This window comes from Piliocolobus tephrosceles, chromosome 1, assembly GCF_002776525.5.
Source record: "Piliocolobus tephrosceles isolate RC106 chromosome 1, ASM277652v3, whole genome shotgun sequence".
Lineage (NCBI taxonomy): Eukaryota > Metazoa > Chordata > Mammalia > Primates > Cercopithecidae > Piliocolobus > Piliocolobus tephrosceles.
The window spans coordinates 81,782,147-81,808,693 of NC_045434.1; the positions used below are offsets into that span (position 1 = coordinate 81,782,147).

Below are 26,547 nucleotides of genomic sequence, written 5' to 3' on the forward strand. Positions count from 1 at the left end.
GTTTTTTTTTTTTTTTTTTTTTTTTTTTTTTTTTTTTTTTTTTTGGCTTAGGATTGTCTTGGCAATGCAGGCTCTTTTTTGGTTCCATATGAACTTTAAAGTAGTTTTTTCCAATTCTGTGAAGAAAGTCCTTGGTAGCTTAATGGGGATGGCATTGAATCTATAAATTACCTTGGGCAGTATGGCCATTTTCACAATATTGATTCTTACTATCCATGAGCATGAAATGTTCTTCCATTTGTTTGCATCCTCTTTTATTTCACTGAGCAGTGGTTTGTAGTTCTCCTTGAAGAGGTTCCTCACATCCCTTGTAAGTTGGATTCCTAGGTATTTTATTCTCTTTGAAGCAATTGTGAATGGGAGTTCACTCATGATTTGGCTGTCTCTTTGTCTGTTGTTGGTGTATAGGAATGCTTGCGATTTTTGCACTTTGATATTGTATCCTGAGACTGTACTGAAGTTGCTTATCAGCTTAAGGAGATTTTGGGCTGAGACGATGGGGTTTTCTAAATAAACAATCATGTCATCTGCAAACAGGGACAATTTGACTTCTTCTTTTCCTAACTGAATACCTTTTATTTCTTTCTCTTGCCTGATGGCCCTTGCCAGAACTTCCAACACTATGTTGAATAGGAGTGGTGAGAGAGGGCATCCCTGTCTTGTGCCAGTTTTCAAAGGGAATGCTTCCAGTTTTTGCCCATTCGGTATGATGCTGACTGTGGGTTTGTCATAAATAGCTCTTATTATTTTGAGATATGTTCCATCAATATCGAGTTTATTGAGTGTTTTTAGCATGAAGGGCTGTTGAATTTTGTCAAAGGCCTTTTCTGCATCTATTGAGATAATCATGTGTTTTTTGTCTTTGGTTCTGTTTATATGATAGATTACATTTATTGATTTGCGAATGTTGAACCAGCCTTGCATCCCAGGGATGAAGCCCACTTGATCATGGTGGATAAGCTTTTTGATGTGCTGTTGGATTCGGTTTGCCAGTATTTTATTGAGATTTTTTGCATAGATATTCATCAGGGATATTGGTCTAAAATTCTCTTTTTTTATTGTGTCCCTGCCAGGCTTTGGCATCAGGATGATGTTGGCCTCATAAAATGAGTTAGGGAAGATTCCTTCTTTTTCTATTGATTGAAATAGTTTCAGAAGGAATCGTACCAGCTCCTCTTTGTACCTCTGGTAGAGTTCGGCTGTGAATCTGTCTGGTCCTGAACTTTTTTTGGTTGGTAGGCTATTAATTATTGCCTCAATTTCAGAACCTGTTATTGGTCTATTCAGGGATTCAGCTTCTTCCGGGTTTAGTCTTGGGAGGGTGTATGTGTCCAGGAATTTATCCATTTCTTCTAGATTTTCTAGTTTTTTTACGTAGAGGTGTTTATAGTTTTCTCTGACGATAGTTTGTATTTTTGTGGTATTGGTGGTGATATCCCCTTTATCATTTTTTATTGCATCTATTTGATTCTTCCCTCTTTTCTTCTTTATTAGTCTTGCTAGCAGTCTCTCAATTTTGTTGATCTTTTCAAAAAACCAGCTCCTGGTTTCATTGATTTTTTGACGGGTTTTTTTGTGTCTCTATCTCCTTCAGTTCTGCTCTGATCTTAGTTACTTCTTGCTTTCTGCTAGCTTTTGAATGTGTTTGCTCTTGATTCTCTAGTTCTTTTAATTGTGATGTTAGGGTGTCAATTTTAGATCTTTCCTGCTTTCTCTTGTGAGCATTTAGTGCTATAAATTTCCCTCTACACACTGCTTTAAATGTGTCCCAGAGATTCTGGTATGTTGTGTCTTTGTTCTCGTTGGTTTCCAAGGACATCTTTATTTCTGCCTTCGTTTTCTTATGTACCCAGTAGTCATTTTTGAGCAGGTTGTTCAATTTCCATGTAGTTGAGCGGTTTTGAGTGAGTTTCTTAATCCTGAGTTCTAGTTTGATTGCACTGTGGTCTGAGAGACAGTTTGTTATAATTTCTGTTCTTTTACATTTGCTGAAGAGTGCTTTACTTCCAACTATGTGGTCAATTTTGGAATAAGTGTGATGTGGTGCTGAGAAGAATATATATTCTGTTGATTTGGGGTGGAGAGTTCTGTAGATGTCTATTAGGTCTGCTTGGTGCAGAGTTGAGTACAATTCCTGGATATTGTTGTTAACTTTCTGTCTCTTTGATCTGTCTAATATTGACAGTGGGGTGTGAAAGTCTCCCATTATTATTGTGTGGAAGTCTTAAGTCTCTTTGTAGGTCTCTAAGGACTTGCTTTATGAATCTGCGTGCTCCTGTGTTGGGTTCATGTATATTTAAGATAGTTAGCTCTCCTTGTTGAATTGATCCCTTTACCATTATGTAATGGCCTTCTTTGTCTCTTTTGATCTTTGATGGTTTAAAGTCTGTTTTATCAGGGACTAGGAGTGCAACCCCTGCATTTTTTGTTTTCCATTTGCTTTGTAGATCTTCCTCCATCCCTTTATTTTGAGCCTATGTGTGTCTCTGCCTGTGAGATGGATCTCCTGAATACAGCACACTGATGGGTCTTGACTTTTTATCCAGTTTGCCAGTCTGTGTCTTTTAATTGGAGCATTTAGCCCATTTACGTTTAAGGTTAATATTGGTATGTATGAATTGATCCTGTCATTATGATGTTAGCTGGTTATTTTGCTCATTATTTGATGCAGTTTCTTCCTAGCATCGATGGTCTTTACAATTTGGCATGCTTTTGCAGTGGCTGGTACCGGTTGTTCCTTTCCATGTTTAGGGCTTCCTTCAGCAGCTCTCGTAAGGCAGGCCTGGTGGTGACAAAATCTCTCAGCATTTACTTGTCTGTAGCTTTTATTTCTCCTTCACTTAGGAAGCTTAGTTTGGCTGGATATGAAATTCTGGGTTTAAAATTCTTTTCTTTAAGAATGATGAATATTGGTCCCCACTCTCTTCTGGCTTATAGAGTTTCTGCCAGGAGATCTGCTGTTAGTCTGATGAGCTTCCCTTTGTGGGTAACCCGACCTTTCTCTCTGGCTGCCCTTAACAATTTTTACTTCATTTCAACTTTGGTGAATCTGACAATTATGTGTCTTGGAGTTGCTCTTCTCGAGGAGTATCTTTGTGGCATTCTCTGTATTTCCTGAATTTGAGTGTTGGCCTGCCTTGCTAGGTTGGGGAAGTTCTGCTGGATAATATCCTGAAGAGTGTTTTCCAACTTGGTTCCATTCTCCCCGTCACTTTCAGGTACACCAATCAGATATAGATTTGGTCTTTTCACATCGTTCCATATTTCTTGGCGGCTTTGTTCGTTTCTTTTTGCTGTTTTTTCTCTAAACTTCTCTTCTTGTTTCATTTCATTCATTTGATCTGCAATCACTGATACCCTTTCTTCCACGTGATTGAATCGGCTTCTGAAGTTTGTTCATGTGTCACATGGTTCTCATGCCATGGTTTTCAGCTCCATTAGGTCATTTAAGGTCCTCTCTGTGCTGTTTATTCTAGTTAGCCATTTGTCTAATCTTTTTTCAAGGTTTTTAGCTTCTTTGCGATGGGTTTGAACATCTTCCTTTGGTTCGGAGAAGTTTGTTATTACCAATTGTCTGAAGCCTTTTTCTATCAACTTGTCAAAGTCATTCTCTGTCCAGGTTTGTTCCATTGCTGGCGAGGAGCTGTGTTCCTTTGAAGGAGAAGAGGCGCTCTGACTTTTAGAATTTTCAGCTTTTCTGCTCTGGTTTCTCCCCATCTTTGTGGTTTTATCTACCTTTGGTCTTTGATGATGGTGACATACAGATGGGATTTTGGTGTGGATGTCCTTTCTCTTTGTTAGTTTTCCTTCTAACAGTCAGGACCCTCAGCTGCAGGTCTGTTGGAGTTTGCTGGAGGTCCATTCTAGACCCTGTTTGCCTGGGTATCACCAGCAAAAGCTGCAGAACAGCAAATAAGGCAGACGGCAAATGTTGCTACCTGATCCTTCCTCTGGAAGCTTCATCTCAGAGAGTCACCCGGCCATATGAGGTGTCAGTCGGCCACTACTGGGAGATGCCTCCCAGTTAGGCTACTTGGGGGTCAGGGACCCACTTGAGGAGGCAGTCTGTCCGTTCTCAGATGTCAAAGTCCTTGGGAGAACCACTACTGTCTTCAAAGTTGTCAGACAGGGACGTTTAAGTCTGCAGAAGTTTCTACTGGCTTTTGTTTAGCTATGCCCTGCCCCCAGAGGTGAAGTCTACAGAGACAGTCAAGCCTCTTTGAGCTGTGGTGGGCTCTACCCAGTTCGAGTTTCCCAGCTGCTTTGTTTACCTACTCAAGCCTCAGTAACGGCAGATGCCCCTCCCCCAGCCTCGCTGCCACCTTGCAGTTTGATCTCAGACTGCTGTGCTAGCAGTGAGCAAGGCTCTGTGGGCATGGGACCCTCAGAGCCAGGAGCGGGATATAGTCTCCTGGTGTTCCATTTGCTAAGACCATTGGAAAAGCGCAGTATTAGGGTAGGAGTGTCCCGATTTTCCGGGTACCGTCTGTTACAGCTTCCCTTGGCTGGGAAAGGGAATTCCCTTACCCTTGTGCTTCCCAGGTGAGGCAATGCCCTGCCCTGCTTCAGCTTATGCTCCATGGGCTGCATCCACTGTCCGACAAGCCCCAGTGAGATGAACCCAGTACCTCAGTTGGAAATGCAGAAATCACCCATCTTCTGCATCGCTCACGCTGGGAACTGTAGACTGGAGCTGTTCCTATTTGGCCATCTTGGAACCTCCCCTGCTTTTTTTTTTTTTTTTCTTTCTTTTGAGATGGAGTCTCGCTTTGTCACCCATGCTGGAGTGCAGTGGCACAATCTTAGCTCACTGCAACCTCCGCCTCCCAGGTTCAAGCAATTCTCTGCCTCAACCTCTTGAGTAGCTGAGATTACAGGTGCCTACCATCATGCCCAGCTAATTTTTTTTTTGTATTTTTAGTAGAGATAGGATTTCACCATCTTGGCCAGGTTAGTCTTAAACTCCTGACCTTGTGATCTACCCGCCTCAGCCTCCCAAAGTGCTGGGATTACAGGCGTGAGCCACCACACCCAGTACCTATTTTTTTTCAACTGGGGTTTTTGTTTTCTTATTGTTGGTTTGTGAGAGGTCTTTATACATATTCTGAATATAATTCTTTTATCATATATATGACTTGCAAACAATCTGTGTGAGATTTTCTCCCAATCTGTGTCTTATCATTTCATTTTCTTTCACAGAGCTTAACTACTTACTTTTGATAAAGTACAGCTCATTGGTTTTTTTCTTTTATGGGTTATACTTTTGGTTTTGTTTCTAAAAACTTTTTGCCTTACTCAAATCACACAGATTTTCTCTCCTATATTTTCTCCTTGATGATTTATGGATTTGTGTTTTATATTTAGGTGTATGACTCATCTTGAGTTGAAATTGTTTATAAAGTGTGAGATATAGGTTGAGGTTTGTTTATCTATCTATCTGTCTATCTGTCTATCTAGGCCTGTGGACATCCCATTGTTCAGCTAGACTGTGAACTCTTGAGGCTGTGTCTCCTGATTTTTGTATCCTTGTAATGGTATAATACTCTCCACATAATAGATACGTGTCAAATATTTGTAAACTGAATGACTTATTTTCAGTTTATGTTTCAATCATGCCTCCCATCACCTCCACTCAGTTATGTGTGAGTGGCTCTTTTGTTTCTATAATATTAAATCTAAATCTTTACACTTGTTTTTAAATTCCAGTTATAAGTATAGAATGTTTTCTAGCCTTCATAATAAATCAGCCCCCAATTTCAGTAGTTCTAAATGTCATAGATAATTTTGAAGTGTTGCTTTCAATGGCATATCTGAAGTACTGACTTTTAAATTATGTGTTTTAGCCACAATTACTCCTCTTTGCCAAGATCCTCACCTGTCTATCTTCATTGATTTGGTTTCAACAATGGATTTACCTAATAAGACAGGAAGCATAATACATTATACAGAGCAGACCAGATGGCCAGATTGTCACATCCTTTTTGAAATGGATCCTGCCTACCAAAATATAGTAAGTTTTAAAACAGTTCATTTTAGAGAATATTTACTTTAAGGAGCAGAGACCCACTGAATTCTTACATGAAATGAATTTATTGAAAAATTAGAATATCCTATTCATAGCAATTGGAAAATAATTCCCAGCTTATATCCCCATTTGTTTTCCCCATGATCTGTCATCACTGCTCACCTCTGTGTGATTTTTCCAACTTCTGTGAAAATAAGCTTTCTCTTTTATGGCTCCCTCGTAATGTAGATTCATCAGTTGTTGACTTGCCACGCCTGAACTCTTTCCATTAGCATCACCTGGGTATTTTTGTCCAAATTTACAAGAGAATCTAATTGGCTTAGCTTGATTTAGGATTCTACTCTATCTAAATAGTTACGTCTTTGGTGAATTGGGTGAGGTCACATACTATATACCAGCTGCCCTTAACCTATTTGGCACCGGGGCTGGTTTTGTGGAATACAGTTTGTCCATGGACAGGAGCTGAGGGGTGGTTTCAGGATGAAACTGTTCTACCTCAGATCATCAGGCATTAGTTAGATTGTCATAAAGGATGCACAACCTAGATCCCTCACATGTGCGGTTCACAATAGGGTTCGAGCTCCTATGAGAATCTAATGCCACGGCTGATCTGGCAGGAGGTGGACCTGAGGCAGTAGTGCTCACTCACCCACTGCTCACCTCCTGCTGTGTGGCATAGTTCCTAACGGATCATGGACTGGCACTGCTCTCCGGCCTAGGGGTTGGGGACTGGCCTTTTCTCGGGCTAAGCATAGTGTACTCTAAAACGGGGTAACAAGCAAGGGGATAAATGATTGGTGTCTCCAGTACATGGCTCAAAAATAACATGTTAATTATAAAGTTAAATAGCCTAATAAGCCTTTAGGTAAAAGCCAAATATTAGAAAGCCATCTAAATTTCTTAAAGTCTTATGTTTCCAACATATTTAGATTTTTAATAGCGGTTCTTAAAATAAACTCCACATAGCACTATTATTTTATTTTCTCAGAAACTATTAGTGTATCAAACCATTTTTCAATCTAAAAATAAAAATTCTAACATCTTAATATTCTTATTTACAGATTGTGAATCTCCTGACTGTTGTTGGTAATTCAATGGGCCTAGTTAATGCTTACAGCTGCAAATTTATAAAGTATTGTACCATGGTAGAAAAGGCCAAAATCATGAGTATGAAAATATCATCTATGGGAGAATTAACTTCAAAAGAATTTGAAGCTATTCTAAATAGATTCAGAAATTATTTTAGACATACTGTGAATATGGCCATTGAGAAACGTATTGGTATTTTCAACGTTGTAAGTCTCGATTATCAATCAGAATGCTTACCGTATATTGACAACGTCATACATATGAGTCACACCCTCATGCGATCTGTAATTGAAAAAAAGAACAAAAATTTATTGGAAGTAAGTAGTTTGAAAATTCTTATTGTGTAATAATGTTTCAGATTAGTAAATTTTAAATTTAAAATATATACTTAGAGAATGTATGATATCAGATGTCACATGCAGAGTATGATAAAATTGAAAAAATGAAGATATGCATGATAAATACTATCCTCAGAAAATTTTAATGTGTATTACATTTGTTTGTGTCTTTGATAAAATATCACTTCCTCAAAAAACCTCTGATTGCCACTTCTATTGCATTCCATATCACTTTCCTGCTTCTTTCCCTGTTTTATCTTTATGACATACATTACTACCTGACATTATGTTGTGTATTTGTTTGTTGATCGTCTATTCCATTAGAATGTAAGCTTCATCATACTATGGAGTATCTAAGATAAGTCTTTGAATACAGATGAATATTGGAGTTTTACTGTATATTAGGGCTGACCTCTTTAAGGAAGTATTCTGGGTGGGCAGATCTCCTGTGGGACCACAGTGGTTTGGAGACTCTATGGAGATTCCCAAGCTGAGAAAGTATGAAGATCTGGGAGCAAAATAACCTGCCCCTTCGTTAATTATTCCTACCTATCATCCATATAAGTTTGTAGGACAGCTTAGATCCTAATAGACCAGCCATTGTCCATACAAGCAACCTCAGCTGTACCTCAGACCTGTTTAAGGATATGAATTTATAATAATACCTACTATTTGTTCATTTATTAAGTCAGACCACAAATATTTGTTGAGCATTGATTGTGTGCCAGGCATTGTGCTAGGCCCCTGCAATATAATAGTGAGAGGGATAGATTCAATAGAGTCTAATCTAGAAGAATATGCTAGCTGAAATACCTAACATAACCCAGGTGAACAATCACAGACAATTTGCTAGAAAAAGTCTTACCATCTAAAGGAGGAGTGGGAGTTACCTAGTCAATGGGAGATGGTGTGGAAACACTGGAAAGAAAGGTCAGAATAGTTTACAATCCCACCAACAGTGTAAAAGTGTTCCTATTTCTCCACATCCTCTCCAACACCTGTTGTTTCCTGATTTTTTAATGATTGCCATTCTAACTGGTGTGAGATGGTATCTCATTGTGGTTTTGATTTGCATTTCTCTGATGGCGAGTGATGATGAGCATTTTTTCATGTGTCTGTTGGCTGTATGAATGTCTTCTTTTGAGAAATGTCTGTTCATATACTTTCCCCACTTTTTGATGGGGTTGTTTGTTTTTTTCTTGTATATTTGTTTGAGTTCTTTGTAGATTCTGGAAATTAGCCCTTTGTCAGATGAGTAGATTGCAAAAATTTTCTCCCATTCTGTAGGTTGCCTGTTCACTCTGATGGTAGTTTCTTTTGCTGTGCAGAAGCTCTTTAGTTTAATTAGATCCCATTTGTCAATTTTGGGAGGGATTGCATTGGGGAGTTATACCTGATATAAATGATGAATTGATGGGTGCTGACGAGTTGATGGGTGCAGCACACCAACATGGCACAAGTATACATATGTAACAAACCTGCACGTTATGCACATGTACCCTAGAACTTAAAGTATAATAAAAAAGAAAGGTCAGAATATTGCAGGAGTAGGTTGATTTAATTTAGATTCAGTTGCATATGACAGAAAACAAAAGATAACAGTGGGTTACACAAGTATGAAACTAATTTATCTCTCAGGTAAAATTAGTGGAAAAACAGACCACATAGGGCTAGTATGGCTGGCTTCACGAAGCCATCAGGGACATAGGATGCTTCTAGCTTACCACTCTGCCTTCCCTAGAGCATGATACTCATGCACTGGTTGTCATATCCTCATTCCAGGCAGCAGGATGGAAGAAGGCAGCAAAGAAAATTTCTCAGTTCCACTTGATATTTCCCAGAGGTTCCCCTACACTTTTGCTTTTATTTTATTTACTAGAACTTATTATGTGCCCTCACCTAGCTGCAGGACTGACTGAGAATGGTAGTGTTTTAACTGGGAGCATGGTACCCCAAACAAACTCAGGATTTGTTACTAAAGTGGTGAAGGAAAATGAAGTTTGGGGTAGGCGTCAAGCAGAAACTGACATCAGAAAATGGGGACAGCAAGTGAAATGTCAAAAGAGAACAAGCCATACCTGAAGAAGACCTGAAAGAAGCCAGTTAGGTGGGAATATAGTCTGTGAAAAGTGACTGGCAAGAGGTGAAGCTAAGAAACGGAGAAGAGGACCTTGTAAACCATGTCAGGCACTTGGAACATTATTCTTAAGACTATGGGAATTATTGAGAGGTTTTAAGCCGAGAAGTGACATGATGTAATTTACATTTTTGTGTGGACCCTCTGGCTGCAATGTGAAGAATAGATTGAAGTCGGGCAAAACAGGCGGAAAGCTGTTTCCACAATCTAGGGGAGAGGTGACGATAGCCTGATTCAGTGTAGTAACAATGAGGACTCTGAGCAATATATAGATATGAGATATATCTAGGAGATGAATCAAGAGGATATGGTGTTGACTGAATGTGAGGAATAAGATAAAATTAATTATGTTTTCAGGTTTTGGGTTGGGCAACAGGGTGGGCAGTGATGCAAATTATTGGGAGGAGGAACATAGTACTTGTTAAATTGCATAATAATATTCAAGTAGGGATAACCAGATATACATGTCTGGGTATCAAGAAAGTATCTACACTGGAAATATATATATTTAAATGATCAGAAACAAGTGGTTGTTGAAATCAACAGAGTGAATGACAATGCCCTTGTTTATGTGTATAGTGAGACTAGAAGAGAACCTACAACAGAAACCTAAAGAACCAGGAAATTACAGTTGTGGGGTTCCCAGTGGAGAATCACTGAGGAATCTGTCAGTGCTCCCCATGAGACAGAGTCAGCTCTAAACATCTGCCCAGCTCAGAGACGTTAATGCCAGGTCAGACAGTGGCAGGCAGTAAAGACATTTCTGCCTCTTCTCTCTCCCCCTGTCTCCTACTATACCCCTGGAGGGGTCAGAAGGTGTGGCTAGGAACTGGAAGTAATTGAATAAATAAAAGGCATAGAAATACAAAAGCAGCTAATTACATACCCACCTTCTCTACTGCAGACATTAATTTTAAATACATTTTGGAGCCTTGACTATTATTAATACATAGGGACTTGATTTTTAAATTATGGATTTTTAAAATTAAAAGTGACCAGAGGACTTTTATTATCTCTTTGTGACCAGAAAAGTCTTGGGTATTGATGTATATTTTATCTGAAGGTCTTTTCTTCATTTAAACCCCAAAAAGTGGGAGGAAAAATTAAGTTATGTCATTACAATACTGTCTATAAAGTTCTACTCTTACAAATTAATAGTTTTAGGATATTACATATTTATTCTATACCCTTATTTATTTTTTGTGTAACAGACATATACAAATCCTGAAAATCTGTTTAAAACTTTTCATTATAATTATGCTTTAAATAAATTTCTTCTTGCATTTCTGGTGGTTTTTCCTATATATAGTTAGCTTCTATACTGTATGGTTTATGACTATTTATTTATTTATTTATTTATTTATTTATTTTTGAGACATAGTCTCACTCTGTCGCCTAGGCTAGAGTGCAGTGGCGCGATCTTGGATCACTGCAACCTCCACCCCTCCAGGTTTAAGCAATTCTCTACCTCAGCCTCCAGAGTAGCTGGGATTATAGGTGTGTGCCACCACGCCCAGCTAATTTTTTTGTATTTTTAGTAGAGATGGGGTTTTACCATCTTGGCCAGGCTGGTCTTGAACTCCTGACCTCGTGAGCTGCCCGCCTCTACCTCCCAAAGTGCTGGGATTGCAGGCATGAGTCACCACACCCGGCCAGTTTATGACTGTTAAATCATCTTCACAAAGCATGTCGTTTATCAAAACATTATAACAATCTTTAAAGTACTTTTAACTTGCCTGATAAATAAAAACTACTTCTGTTTCTTTTGTGTATGTATATTTGCCAAGTTAATTTTTGCCCATTGCTTTATTTTTTATATTCTCTTCAAGTGTGCTTCTTATAAATAGCGTAATTCTGAATTTTGTTTTATAACTCAGTTAATAATTATCCTTTAAAAAGAAAAATCAGTTAACTTATAACAATTAATGCACTTTTTTTCCATTTCACCTTATATTTTACTTTTTCCTTAAAGTTTTTGTCCTTATTTTTGCTCTATTGATTGGCTGATCTTCAGTGACCTCCCTCTTTTTTTTTTTACTATGTTGATTTTGGGAGTTTTATTCTACTCTTAAATTTCTTTAATGATAATCTTCCCTCTCCTGATTCTCACAATAAAATGTATTTATCTGCTATTAAGAGAAAACAAAACGTTTATCCTCTAAGATGCCATATTCCTCCATAGCATTTCCTCAGGCCAATAAAATGAGATCTCAACAATGGTGTTGCTTTCTAATTCTTCCCTTCTCCAGAAATGAGATGTTGGAACAACCGAACTCCCACTCCCTACTCAACAGTTAGTCTTCACTGAGATAGCTTAGTACTTTCAGTTCTAGACTATTACTGAAATAGATGTATGTCATTTCTTTATTTTCAGTGATGGGGGGCTATAGTGCAATGGTGAGCATAGCTTACTGCAACCTCAAACTCAAGTGATCCTCCCACCTGGGCCTCCAGAGTAGCTGGGACTATGGGCATGTGCCACCATAGCTAGATTTTTTTTTTTTTTTTAAGATGGGATCCTGTTATGTTGCCCAGGCTGGTCTCTAACTCCTGGCCTCAAGTGATCCTTTCAGCCTCCTGAATAGCTGGGATTATAGGCACAAGCCACCACACCTGGTTGTATTTTCTGTTTTAAAAGTCCTTATATAGCACGTAAATTACATACTCCCAGAAAGTTCATCTTCATCCATTTAGCTATGTAGACAGGAATGAGAATATAATGTTTACAACATTGATTATGATGTGAGACTGCCTAAGTTCAAAATCTGTGATCTAGCCATGCTGGAGAAACAAAGACTGAACTTAACCTCCTTCCATAAACAACTAAATAAAATTAAGAAATACTGGTGGGGTACATTGGTTCATGCTTCTGTAATGTCAGCAATTTGGGAGGCCAAGGTGGGTGGAATGCTTGAGCTGAAGAGTTCAAGACTAGTCTGGACAATGTAGTGAAAACTCATCTCTACAAAAAATGCAAGAAAACTAGTCAGGCACGATAGTGCACACCTGTGGTCCCAGCTACTCAGGAGGCTGAGGTGGGAGGATGGCTTGATCCCAGGAAGTTGAGGCTGCAGTGAGTTGATCATGCCACTGCACTCTAGCATGGTCAACAGAGTAAGACTATTTCTCAAAAAAAGAGAGAGGGGGAGACAGAGAGAGAGAAATAAATACCTTCAGACACTGATTAACAGGTAGTACAGGATTATGATTCTGGAAATAAGGGAAATAAGTGAGAGAGAGGATTTCTGCCTGGGGATAGTTTTTGGACTACAAATATGTACAGGGAGGGGGAACTGGCCTCAATAAGTTGAGGAAATGGCTGAAATTTTTAGGGCAGAGTCCTATAAAGAAGGAAGCTATGAAGAAAATAAAAAGCCCCAGAAATCTCCCCTGGGGTCCTGTGACTCTGCTTAGTAGGCAGAATGTTCATAGAGTGAAAGTTCACAAAGATGAATTGGAACCAGTACTTGTAAGCAGAACAATCTTTAGAAATCACCAAGTTCTGACTGCCCAGAGTGGAGGATCTCAGTGATTGTGCAAGGCATTCAGTGTGGACCCCGAATGGGTAAACCTTAGCAATAGAGCCAACTATCCCTAAAGGAAAGTCTGTTTTATACCTACCCTTCCAAAGATTAAAGATAGACCTCAAAGAGATCAAATTGATCTGCATTTAATTACCTGAAAAAATGAAAGACAACACTCTTTAAATGAAAACAGCCAAAATCAGATATATAACATGCAACATTGACAATGCCTGGTTTTCAACCAGAAATTACTAAACATGCCCAGAAGCAGTAAAATGTGACCTACAACTAAGAGAAAAAAAATCAATGGAAACAGAAATGACAAAGTGGGGCTATCAGAAAAGGACACTAAAACAGATTATATATTTATATACAAGTATTTAAACGAAAACATGAACATAACAAATAGAGAAATGAAAGATATTTAAAAAGAGCAAAATAGCAAAACTTAAAGAGATGAAAAATACAATACAGTCATCCCTTTGTATTTGTGGAGGATTGGTTTCAGGGCTCCAAGGATACCAAAACCCACAGATACTCAAATCCCTTATGTAAATCATGTATTTACATATAACCTACCCACATCCTCCTGTATACTTTAAATCACCTCTAGATTACTTTTAATGCCAAATACAATGTAAATGCTCTGTAACTAATTTTTATATGGTATTGTTTTGTATATTTTTTATTGTTTTAATTTTTTAATTGTTTTTTAAAAACACTTTCCATTTGTGGTTGGTTGAATCCATGGATGCGAAACCCACAGACATGGAGGGCTGACTGTATCCTAAATGAAAATTTAACTTGATGAGATTAATAGGAGATTAGACACTGCAGAAAAAAATCTGAACTTGAAAAAATAGAAATAGAATCAATTGCAAAGGAAGTACAGAGAGGAAAGAAGACTAAGAAATTAAACAAAAGCAGAGCCTCAGTTGCCTGTGGGATAATACCAAGTGACCTATCATATGTGTAATTATAGTTCCATGGGAAAGGAGAAGGTGGACAGACAAAAGGTATCTGAAAAATGATGAAATAGTTTCCAAATTTGATGAAAAGTATAAACCAATAGATTTGAGGAGCTCAGTGAAATCCAATGAAAACAAAAAAGAAAAAAATGCCCAAAACATAAAAAAATTACTGAAACCCAGTGAAAAGGAGAAAATTGTAAATGCAGCAAGACCTCCTCCCCAAAAAAAGATAAAGAATGAGAAACAGAAATATAAGAAATTTCACAGACTTCTGGTGAGAAATTATGTAAGAAAGAAGGCAATGGAGTAACATTTTTAAAGAGAGAAAAATCTCTTTGGGATTTTGTGTATCTAACAAAGGACTTGTATCCATCATACATAAGGAAGACCTCTTACAAGACAAAGTACCAATAAAAATATAAGACAACCCAATAAAAAGTGTGCAAAGTATTTGATCAGACATTTAATGGAAGAAGATGACAAATAGATACAATCTGTGCTAAACATCACAGTCTTCAGGGAAATGTACATTAAAACTCCAATGACAATTCACTATATAGCCATTGGAATGGCTAAAATTAAAATACTGACAATATCAGATGCTAAAAAAGGTATGGAGAAACTAGAAGTTTCATACATTGCAGGTGATAATGCAAAATGGTACAGTCACTTTGGAAAACTGGCAATTACTTTTAAAGTTAAATACTCACCATTTAATCCATCAGTTCCTTTCCACATTATTCACCCATGAAAAATGAAAACAAGTCCACACAAAGACTTGCACCCAAGTGGTCAGAGAAGCTTTATTTGCAATTGCCAAAACCTGAAAACAATCCAAGTGTATATCAATAGGTGAACAGATAAGAAAAATTTGATATATATTTGATATATTCATATATTAGAATAGCATGCAGCAGTAAAAAAAAAACAAAAAAACAAAAACAAACTACTACATGCAACAACTTGGATAAATATCAAAAACATGTTGAACCAAAGAGGCCAGACACAAAGGAGTACCTACTATGTGATTCCATGTACTCATATATGAAACTTGACAAGACAAATTTGATCTATAGCAACAATAACTAGACAGATCGTTTTCTGAAGCCAGGGATGGGAGGAGATTGGGATGGGTCACAAGGCATCTTTCTAGGATGGTGAAGTTTTCTATATTTTGTTTATGGAGGTAGTTACAAATATGTATGAGTGTTTAAAACTCATCAAAATGAACAATTAGCATTTTTCTATATAAAAATTATGTTTCAATGCAAATGACTTTTTTAAAAGCCTAGCTGTTCTGTTTACTATTTGAAGGAAGGTATTAATATAGATATCCTGTCCGTACCATAGTTTCCTCAAAGGTAAATTAGGGATAATATTATTACTTAACCTAGAATGGTTGTGGAATTAAGTTAATCATTGCAAAGCTGTTTCTTAATTTTATTTTTTGTCTTTTTGAAAAGTTTTATTGCAAATGAACAAATGCATCATGAAATCTTTGCCCGTGCCTATGTCCTGAATGGTATTGCCTAGGTTATCTTCCAGAGTTTTTACGGTTTAGGGTTTTACATTGTTGTGTATATTTATATTGTTGTATATATTTATAGGGTACAAAGTGATATAATGATTTATGAACATAAGGAATAATTAAGCGAATTAACATAGCCATCATCTCAAATACGTATCATTTTTATGATAAAGACATTTGAAATTCTCTTGGTGATTTAGAAATGTGCAATACACTATTATTAAATATATTCACCATGCTGTGCAGTGCATCTCAAAAAAAAAAAAACACACAAATCTTACTCCTTCCATCTGAGGCTTTGTACCCTTTGACCATCATTCCATTTCCCCCACTCATAGCCTTTAGTAAACACCACTCTCCTCTCTTCTTTTATGAGTTCCACTGTTTGAGATTCCACATATAATTGAGAACATGTGATATTTGTCTTTCTGTGCCTTGCTGTGCCTAGCTTATTTAGTGTGTCTTCCAGTTCCATCCATATTGACAGAAATGACAGATTGAATTTCTTCTTTAAAGCTGAATAGTATTTTATTGTGTACATATAATACATTTTATTTGTCCATTCATCTGTTGATAGACAGGTAGTGTCCATAAGTGTCCATAAGTGAATAGTGCTAAAAGGAACATGGAAGTGCAGACATCTCTGACATACTTGTGTTTCAGATCTTTTGGGTAAATACCCAGAAGTGAGATCGTTGGATCATGTGGTAATTCTATTTTTAGTTTTTTGAGGAACCTCCATACAGTTTTCCAAAAGGGCAATATGAAATTATATTCCAAACAACAGTGTTCAACTGTCCTCTTTTCTCCAAATCCTTGCCACATGTGCTTTCATCATTTTGATAATAGCTGTTCTGGCAGGTGTAAGGTGATGACTCATTGTGATTTTAACTTGAATTTCCCTAGTGATTAGTGATATTGAGCATTTTTTTTTCATATATCTGTTGGCCATTTGTATGTCTTCTCTTGAGACATATCTACTTTTTATGGGATTGTTCATTTTCTTTCTGTAAAAGTATTTGAGTTGCTTATAAATTATCCCCTTATCAGATGTATAGCTTGCAAAATATTTTCTCCAAATTCATAGGCTGTCCCTTCAGTCTATTAATTGTTTCCTTTGGTTTGCAGAAGATTTTTAGTTTGATGCAGTCCTATTCATCTCATTTTGCTTTTGTTGCTTGTGCTTTCAGGGTCATATCCAAGAAATCATTGCTTAGACCAACATCATGGAGCTTTGCCCCTGTCTTCTTCTAGAAGTTTTACAGTTTCCAGTCTTCATTTTTTAATTTTTAATTTATTTTTATTATATATTTTTATTTCAATAGTTTTGGGATACAAGTGATTATTGGTTACATGGATAAGTTCTTTAGTGGTGATTTCTGAAATTTTGGTGCACCTATCAACTGAGCAGTATACACTGTACCCAATATGTAGTCTTTTATCTCACACCCCCCTCCCACCCTTCCCACCTGAGTCCCCAAAGTTTATTATATTGTTCTTATGCCTTTGCGTCCTTATAGCTTAGCTCCCACGTATAAGTGAGAACATATGATACTTGGTTTTCCATTCCTGGGTTACTTTACTTAGAATAATGGCTTCCAGCTCCATCCAAGTTTCTGCAAAAGACATTATTTTGTTCCTTTTTTATAGTTGAGTAGTATTCCATGATGTGTATATACCGCATTTAATTTACCCACTTATTGGTTGATGGGCACTTAGATTGTTTCCATACTTCTGCAATTGTAAAATGTGGTGCTATAAACGTGTGTACATGTGTCTTTTTTTAACTTTTATTTTAAGTTCGGGGGAACATGCAGAACGTGCAGATTTGTTACATAGGTAAACATGTGTCAAAGGAGTTTGTTATACAGATTATTTCATCAGCCATGTATTAATCCATTACTTATTTTTCCTTACTCTCTCCCTCCTCCCACTTTCCACCCTCCAATAGGCCCTAGTGTGTGTTGTTCCCCTCTATGTGTCCATATGCTGTCATCATTTAGCTCCTACTTATAAGTGAGAACATGTGGTATTTGGTTTTCTATTCCTGCATTAGTTTGCGAAGGATAATGGCCTCCAGTTTCATCCATGTCCCTGCACAGAACATGATCTCATTCTTTTTATGGCTGCATAATATTCCATGGTGTATACATACCATGTTTTCTTCATCTAGTCTATCACTGATGGGCATTTAGGTTGATTCCATGTCTTTACTCTTGTGAACAGTGCTGCAATGGATATATGTATGCATGTGTCTTTATAATAGAATGATTTATATTCCTTTGCGTATATACCCAGTAGTGGCATTCCTGGGTCAAATGGTAGTTCCATCTTTAGGTCTTTGAGGAATCGCCACACTGTCTTCCACAATGGCTGAACTAATTTACACTCTCATCAACGGTGTATAAGTGTTCCTTTTTCTCCACAACCTCACAGGCATCGGTTATTTTTTGACTTTTTAGTAATCCTGACTGGTATTAGATGGTAGCTCATTGTGGTTTTGATTTGCATTTCTCTAATGATCAGTTATGTTGAGCTTTTTTTTCATATGATTGTTGGCTGCATGTAGTGACTGTTCATGTCCTTTACCCACTTTTTTATTGAGTTGTTTGATTTTTTCTTGTAAATTTGTTTACATTCCTTATAGAGGCTGGATATTAGATCTCTGTTGCATGACTAGTTTGCAAAAATTGTCTCCCATTCTGTGGGCTGTTTACTCTGTTGATAGTCTCTTTTGCTGTGCAAAAGCTCTTTAGTTTAATTAGATTCCATTTGTCAATTTTTGCTTTTGTTGCAATTGCTTTTGGCATTGTCATCATGAAATCTTTGCCCCTGCCTGTGTCATGAATGGTATTGCCTAGGTCATCTTCCAGGGTTTTTATAGTTTGGGGTTTTACATTTAAGTCTTTAATTCATCTTGAGTTAAATTTTGTATATGGCATAAGGAAGGGGTTCAATTTCAATCTTTAGCATGTGGCTAACCAGTTATCCCAGAACCATTTATTGAAGAGGGAATCCTTTCCCCATTGCTTCTCTTTGTCAGGTTTGTCAAAGATCAGATAGTTGTAGGTGTGTGGTCCTATTTCCAGGTTTTCCATTCTGTTCCCTTGGTCTATGTGCCTTTTCTTGTACCAGTACCAGAAGGTTGTTTCTGAGCTATTTTTCAAATAATCTGTTCTAAAAGTTCTGTTTATTCATCCTCCTTCTGGCTGCTGCTTATCCTGGGTGTATTTATATTTCCTGAGGGTTTTGGTAGCTTCCCTTTATATGGTTAAATAAAATACTTTTTTAAATTATTATTATGCTTTAAGTTCTAGGGTACGTGTGCACAACGTGCAGGTTTGATACGTAGGTATACATGTGCCATGTTGGTTTGCTGTACCCATCAACTCATCACTTACGTTAAGTATTTTTCCTAATGCTATCCCTCCCCCCGCCCCCCACCCCGCAAAAGGCCCCAGTGTGTGATGTTCCCCGCCCTGTGTCCAAGTTGGAAATCATCATTCTCAGCAAACTGTCACAAGGACAGAAAACCAAACACCACGTGTTCTCACTCACAGGTGGGAATTGAACAATAAGAAAGTACTTTTTATTTTTAGTTTGTAAGAGTTTTTATTGTGAATGAATTTTATCAAATGCTTATTCATTACATCTATTGAGATAATCTTGCAGTTTTCCTTTAACCTTTTTCTGTGGGGAGTTATATTAATTGACTTTCTAAGGGTAATCTCACATCCAAATTGATGCATTTACCTTACCAGCATGTGCATACACATGCATACATGTTATTTTTAAGATTTTTGTATTTATGTTTATAAGTGAAAATCATCTATAATTTTCTTTTACCATCCTTATCTGGTTTTGGTATCAATATGTTGCTAGTGTCATAAATGAAGTTTGGGTATATTTTACCTTTTTATATTCTCTTGGTTTATATGAGATTGGAATTATTTCATTGTTTGTGATATAAATATGTATTTTAAAATTTTGGGGTCATTTGATTAGTATTTGTATTGGAGTCTAAATAGTTATGTTTACTCAGTCTACTGACATGATCATTCTTGGTGCACCTTCCATGTGCCAGGTACATTGTAAGTCCATTACTAAATTATTTTATTTGATCTCCAAAGTACAGATGAGGACAATAAGTTTATTAGAATAAAGCTATTTGCTTAGGTTCATGCAGTTAGTAAATACTGAGACTGGGATCAAAAATAAGTTTCTCTGATTTTAAGGCCTCTTAATATAAACTCTGTGGCAAAGAGACACACACATACCCCATAATAAAATTTCTGATGGATTAACAATGGTAATCTCTTGGTAATGGAATAATAGTTGACATCTGATAAACTTTTCCATCTTATAAACTTTTGCGTATTGTGATTTTTGCATGAACATTTATTTTAATATCACATTAGACACACACATATATGAAATTAATTCAAGGCTGTGAAGATTAAAAATTGAACTGACTTTCATACTAAAGTTACATAAAATTATGCAGTCATACTCCTTAAGAGCTCTTGAATCATGAAAAAATATGACAAAATTGTAGTTCCAGCACAGAAATGCAATTACTTCAAGCATTTTAGAGAGTAATTTATATGCACCTTTGAAAAGTATGGAGGTTATAAATATAATAGATATAAGTATGATGGAAAATAATGAGATCTGGAATCAATTTGGGTTTGAATCCCAGTTCTGTAACTTACTACATTTCTGATCTTGATACAATAAATCCCTCTAAGACTCAGTTTCCTCCTGTGCAAATTAGAAAAAAATACCTAATTAGCAAATATACTATCTGAATAAAGTATGATCATGTACCTAAAGAACCTATCACATACATGCTCAAAAAGTTATAGCAATTATTATTCACTGTTCACATTTCAGTCATAATTTGCCATTTAGATTACATTTCTTGAAAATTGTTATTCACAATTTAATTATTTTATATCTTAATAGCATTTATTTTATATGTGGGATACATTCAAGTGCCTTTTGTTAACAGTAGAAGGATTTGGTCGTGTTAATGCCCCAGTACTTAAATAATACTTAGAATTATGTCTAGATTATGTGATATGGTTTGGCTCTGTGTCCCCAACCAAATCTCATGTCAAATTGTAATCCCCACATGTTGAAGTGGGGGCACTGGTGAGAGGTGGTTGAATCATGGGGGTGGACTTCCCTATTGCTGTTCTCACAGTGGAGTTCTCAGGAGGTCTGGTTGTTTGCTGTTCTTGCAATGGAGTTCTCAGGAGGTCTGGTTGTTTGAAAGTGTGTAGCACTCCCACATTCATTCTCTCTCTCTCTCTCTCTTTCTGTCTCTCTCTCTCTCTCCCCTTTTCTTCCTTGGTAAGATGTGCTTGCTTCCCCTTCACCTTCTGCCATGATTGTAGATTTCCTGAGGCCTCCCAATCATGCTTCTTGTACAGGCTGTGGAACTGTGAGTCAATTAAACCTCTTTTCTTCACAAATTACCCAGTCTCAAGCAGTTCTTTCTAGCAGTGTGAGAACAGACTAATATATGATGTTTTTATTATTTTCTGAAATTAGACTTATATAAGTAAGAGAAATTAAAAAGAATAATTGGTCTTCCAAAATGGTGAAAAGTCATTACACAATTATAATTGACATGTTGATTTCAGGTTGTGGAATCATCATTGCAGCAGCTGGAATGTGATCCCACTGAAATAGAAGAATTCGTGGAGCATTTTATTTTTTTGAATGCAATTTCCTCAAAAATATCTAAATTAGAAAAAGAGTACTTAACAATTTCTCAGCTATATTCTGTTGTAACCCATCACCAGATCCATATTTCAGAAGAGCAAATTGCCATATTCCAAGTTCTTCATATTAAGTTTAGTCAACTAAAATCATCTATGAAGTTAAGTATAGTAAATAAAGACACTGCTTTAACTAAATTCAGAGATAACTTGGAAGCATGTATCAGTAGTCTACGTGTTGATGTTAGCAATTTAAAAGCCAAGGTAAGTTTTTAGCTTTTTTTTTAAATTTTTTTAATTAAAAACTTGACCTTAGTCTCATAAATCCAGGCATTTGGGTATTTGCTTTCAGTGGAATTTTGGCTAAACAATTTAATACAAGTATTCTTAAACTGGGATTCACAGACAGAATTTTGGTGATTTCTGAATTTGAATGGGGAGTAAAATTACATCTCTATTTTCACTAATTTCTAACTGGAACTTAGCATTTTCTCAACTATGAGTGAATGTAGGGAACAAACAGCAGCATGGCTGGTGACTTTTACCATAGGCTTCAAGAGACTGCCAAATGGGCTCATGGCATAAAAAGGACTAAAACCCCCTGAAATCTTTCTGGGCCAGTCTTTATCTTTGTCTGGGCAAAATGGTAATGATAGTTCCAGTTTCACTCACTTATCAGGTAAAAGCCTAGATTATGTACTAAAATGCTTTCACTGCCAGTAAAACAGACATGTTCTAGACATACTGATTTCTCTTAGAAAGTCCTACTCTTATTTTTTAGATAAGAACTCCTCTTTTGTTATGTGCTGGTACTCAAGTGTCAACGGCAATGGAAATGATCCAGACTCTCTCAGGGGAAGCTGCAAGTTTAACTAACAAAGCTAAAGCATATTCAAGCTATCAGGATTGTTTCAGTGATTCTCAATCTCATATGCATTCTATTAACGTGGAAGAAATTGCACAGATTTTGCTTTCAGAGATCTCTGACATTGAATGTGACTTGACTTTGAGGAAAAAACTATGGGAAGCACAAGAGGAGTGGAGGCAAGCCTCTTGGGAATGGAGGAATAGTTCTCTTCAAAGTATTGATGTAGAATCAGTACAGAAAAATGTTTCAAAACTGATGCACATAATCTCGGTATTAGAAAAAGGTAAAAATGTGTTTCTCAAATTTTCCCACCTAGATCTATATACTAAATGGCCTTTGGACATCAAGAGCATTGTCCTTGGCTTGTTTCTTTACCTGTTCTCAGGGGTTGACCATTATGGCTAGAGCTACAGTACAGGAGTATAGGTAGGAATTTTATTGAAGCAAAAAAGAGATTAAGTCCTTGTCAAAAAAGTTTTATTAAATAATTAACAATTTTTATGTCCTTTAAAAGTTGGTTCCCTGCATAGAACCCCAGGTACCTCACCCTGAGTATGGCCCTTCTTAGGGCACTGGTCGGAGATGTTTTGATGATAAAGGACCATCTGCATAATCATTATCTTTTGGGCAGTGGGTAAACCGTATAATTTTTAGAGGTTTATTTTAATTATAAAATTTGAAATCTTGCCAGTGCAAAGATACTGCTTTTTGTGAGAACATTTCTGTAAGATCATATCCTTTCCAAAAGGGAGATTTTGTTTCACCTGGCCAAGAGAATATCTTTGTATTTTTTAAAAGACTTCTCCCCTATCACTCAGCTATACCTTAAACTAAAATTTCTTCTCCAGAAAAGCCAGAAAAACACTTTATTTCAGTTGTTTTAAAATTACAGAAGTTTAGAAAAGAGAACAATTGGGGGCAAATCGCAGTCTCTTTAACATAACACCCATTGTGTACATCCCCTCTTAATATTTTGTTATATACATGCTTTGGAGAACAGTAAAGTAACAACTAGATGATACCTTCTTTTACCCATGGTTCCCCAGATAAAATCTTGCTGTTTGCCAAAGTCTAGACTGGCAAAACTAAAGTTACACTCTTGATCTTCTATTTAATCAGGTCTTAAAAACATGTTACTATTTAATATGGCTTTATAAAAGAAGCCCCACGTATACAAATTGGTTTGTTGAGTGTCTGGGTGAAGTTTTCAGTTCTCCTGAGTCCCTAACTTTGGCCCCCTCCTCTTTCTTTTACAAGTTGAGTAAAAAGATTGTAAGAGTTGAATCTTCCACTCCATAGGTTTTGAATCCTGTACTTCAGTGGTTTGTCAATGGCAGAGGACAGACTAGTGCTGGTCTGTGGCAAAGCTGTCACCTACATTTCCTACATTTTGGTGTTGAAGTATTTTTTAATGAAATTGTAGTGATGGTATATTTTTTCCCTTGATGTTCTTCCATACTTACCAAAATTTTAAAAAACCCAAACCAGCTGAGTACAGTGGCTCATGCCTGTAATCACAGCACTTGGGGAGGCTGAGGTGGGCGGATCATTCAAGGCCAGGAGTTTGAGACCATTCTGGGCAACATAGCAAGACCTCATCTTGCTATGTTAAGATGTTAATTAAATAAATAAATACCCAGAATCTATGATAGTCTTCTGAATGTTTGTGCTGTGAGTGTGTTTGTGTGTGTGTGTGCTCGCGTGTGTGTGTGCGTGTGTACCCATTTGTCTGTATATTTATCATGTCAGGGAAAATCTGGGAAACCTGTGGTAGCTGGCCACTCCTGGTATCAAATTTTCTAAGATGATTTGGTTTTGATAGTTAGGCTTTAGTCACCAGTCTTTATAACTATTTCTCTTTATTTTAATGCATAGTTGATTCTCATGGAAGGGTGATGTTAATAAGGCTCACTGCTTCATGTTATTTTAATGTAGTTTAATAATTGATAAAGTAGTGTTTAACAAATTTTAAAGAAAAAAAATCTTATTTTCTCAATTTTTTTGTTTAAAAAATATAATGAACATATTGTAAGCCTACTGACCCATTGTCATTTATAGGTTTACCTAAAAGCGATATGCTGACACATCTTAAGCAAGTGGTAACAGAGTTTAAACAAGAGCTGCCTATCATTATAGCTCTGGGAAATCCCTGTCTCAAGCCAAGGCATTGGGAGGCTCTCCAGGAGACTATTGGGAAGTCAGTTCCCCTTGATAAAAACTGTAAAGTAGAGAATCTTCTAGCTCTCAAGGTAAATAAAAATGGTTTTTTAAAAAAATAGGTTGAAATACCAGATGGACCAATTTTAAATAGGCAAATAAATATACAATGAATAGGAATTAGGAAAGGAAGTTTGTGAGTGCCTGGGAAAATAATAGTATGTTTATAGAATAATAGGTGATGGGAAATTATTTAATTGGAGATACTGGGTAAGCTATTAATTATTCCATTATTTAGGTGATTAAAAAACAGTAATACTGGTTTTCATGTATGACAAATGAAATTAGTGCTTCATTATTTAACAGTACCACTAATACAGAACACATTTTCTAGGAATGGAAATATCAAAACCACTGTATTCATTATATGTAAACTGAAAATATGTTAAGACATCTAAGAATTGCCCTACCTTAACATATATATAACTTGACATTATATTTAAAATGCATAATAAACAACTATTTGACTTTCCATGTAAGTTTTATTATAAAAAATACTTTTTTCAATTTTTCCATGATTAAAAATTTTCTATTTTCATGCCTAACTTGCAATAAGCTTCATTTATGTTTAATGTTTCATGGCTGACAGCATGTAATGTAATCAAAACATGTATTTTGTTCCTGTAATTCTCTACTAAATCATTTGTTGTAATGAGGAACAGGGACACCTTTTTTAAAGAATTTAAAAAGAAGAATTTTTTAAAAAACAACTTTCATTTTTAAAAATTAGATTATTTTTTATCACCAACCCTAATCTCGACTTTCTCCTGAACTCCAAATTCACATATGCAATTTCCTATTCAATATCTCAACTTATATGTCTAAGTTGAGATATGTCAGAAACAACAAAACATGTCAAAAACATTCACCTTTCATTCTCCATCTCCCAAATTCTACTCCTCCTCTGTGTTTCTTATCTCAGTTAATGGTAGCTCCATTCTTCCAATTGTTTACACTAAAAATCATGAAATAATTCTGAATCTTCTTCATAATCCTCATCATATCTAAATATCTCATCTTAGAGCCTCCTCACTGATATACATGCCCAACTGATATACATGCCAAGGGGAATTCAGCAAGATAGCTAGATGATGTCAGAGCATAAGAGCAAATACCAACAGGTGAATTTATTTCAAATCAGCATGCATAAAATCTAGCACAATTTGAGTGGTATTTATTTCCAGTCTTGGGTTCTTAGAACTATTCTTGGGTAAGTTAGATAAAGGGTGAGAATTTTTCAGACTAAATGTAGCAGTGAGCTATAAAAGTTAGGGTAGATAGGTACATATGATAGCAGCTGGTGGCCTACATGGGGATGGTGACCTGTAATAACTCAAAGGGTTCCAATTAGCTATTACATGTCTAATATATAGTTTAAAGAGGAAGTCCCATGCATTTTTTAGAGGGCCCCAATTAGGACAGTTTGACATGTGAACAAAAGTGAGCAAGGTCTTCAGCCTTTGAAATACTGCTGTGAGGAGTTAGAGGAACCCCTTCTTCTTCTTGAAGATAATTGTAATAATAGAAGGGATAAGGAGGCAATCAGCCTGTAGAAATTTGACAATGTATCCAGTATAATGTAGATGCCAAAATGGACAGGATTTGGCCCAGAAACTCAGTCTTCATTTATTAAAACTTGCATTTTGGAGGATTGACCCAGAGGTGGTAGTCATGCTGCAAGACTTTCCAAGATAGGTCATATTAGAAGTTCTATTAAATGAATAAAGTATGATGGCTTGCAGTTATATGATAACCATTTTGTCCAAGATGTTGTGCAGGCTCTGAAATAACCTACCACATGAAAAGCATTTCATGAAGTAAATTAAGAGCAAGAACTCAATGGTATGCATATGATGAACACTTATCAATCATTTTATGGTTGATAATTTTCACTTTGGAAAGCCGTATGCTTTATAATGAAGTTAGATAATTAATTATAACCATCAAGATTCAGCTGAAACCACCCAGCTATTATCAAGTCAGTTGGAAGATCTGACTATTTGTCAGTCAGGTCCCATACTTTGACCATAAAGACTTGACAAGGCTAGATTCACTTCACTGAAATTTTGCTTTACACATTATCAGTGTCTGGATTTAGTTTTTAGCAATCTCATAATGTTAGCA

General features: G+C 36.4%; 1 protein-coding gene across 1 annotated transcript in view; it reads left to right on the forward strand.

Annotated features, from left to right (window-relative positions):
- Positions 1–26,547, forward strand: part of DNAH14 (dynein axonemal heavy chain 14) — a 628,991-nt gene that overhangs the window by 91,086 nt on the left and 511,358 nt on the right. Inside the window, exons 15-19 of the mRNA XM_031935270.1 lie at positions 5,844–6,010; positions 7,087–7,431; positions 21,261–21,602; positions 22,120–22,489; positions 24,265–24,455. Of these exons, the coding sequence (XP_031791130.1) occupies positions 5,844–6,010; positions 7,087–7,431; positions 21,261–21,602; positions 22,120–22,489; positions 24,265–24,455 (1,415 nt within the window). The remainder of the gene's footprint in view (positions 1–5,843; positions 6,011–7,086; positions 7,432–21,260; positions 21,603–22,119; positions 22,490–24,264; positions 24,456–26,547) is intronic.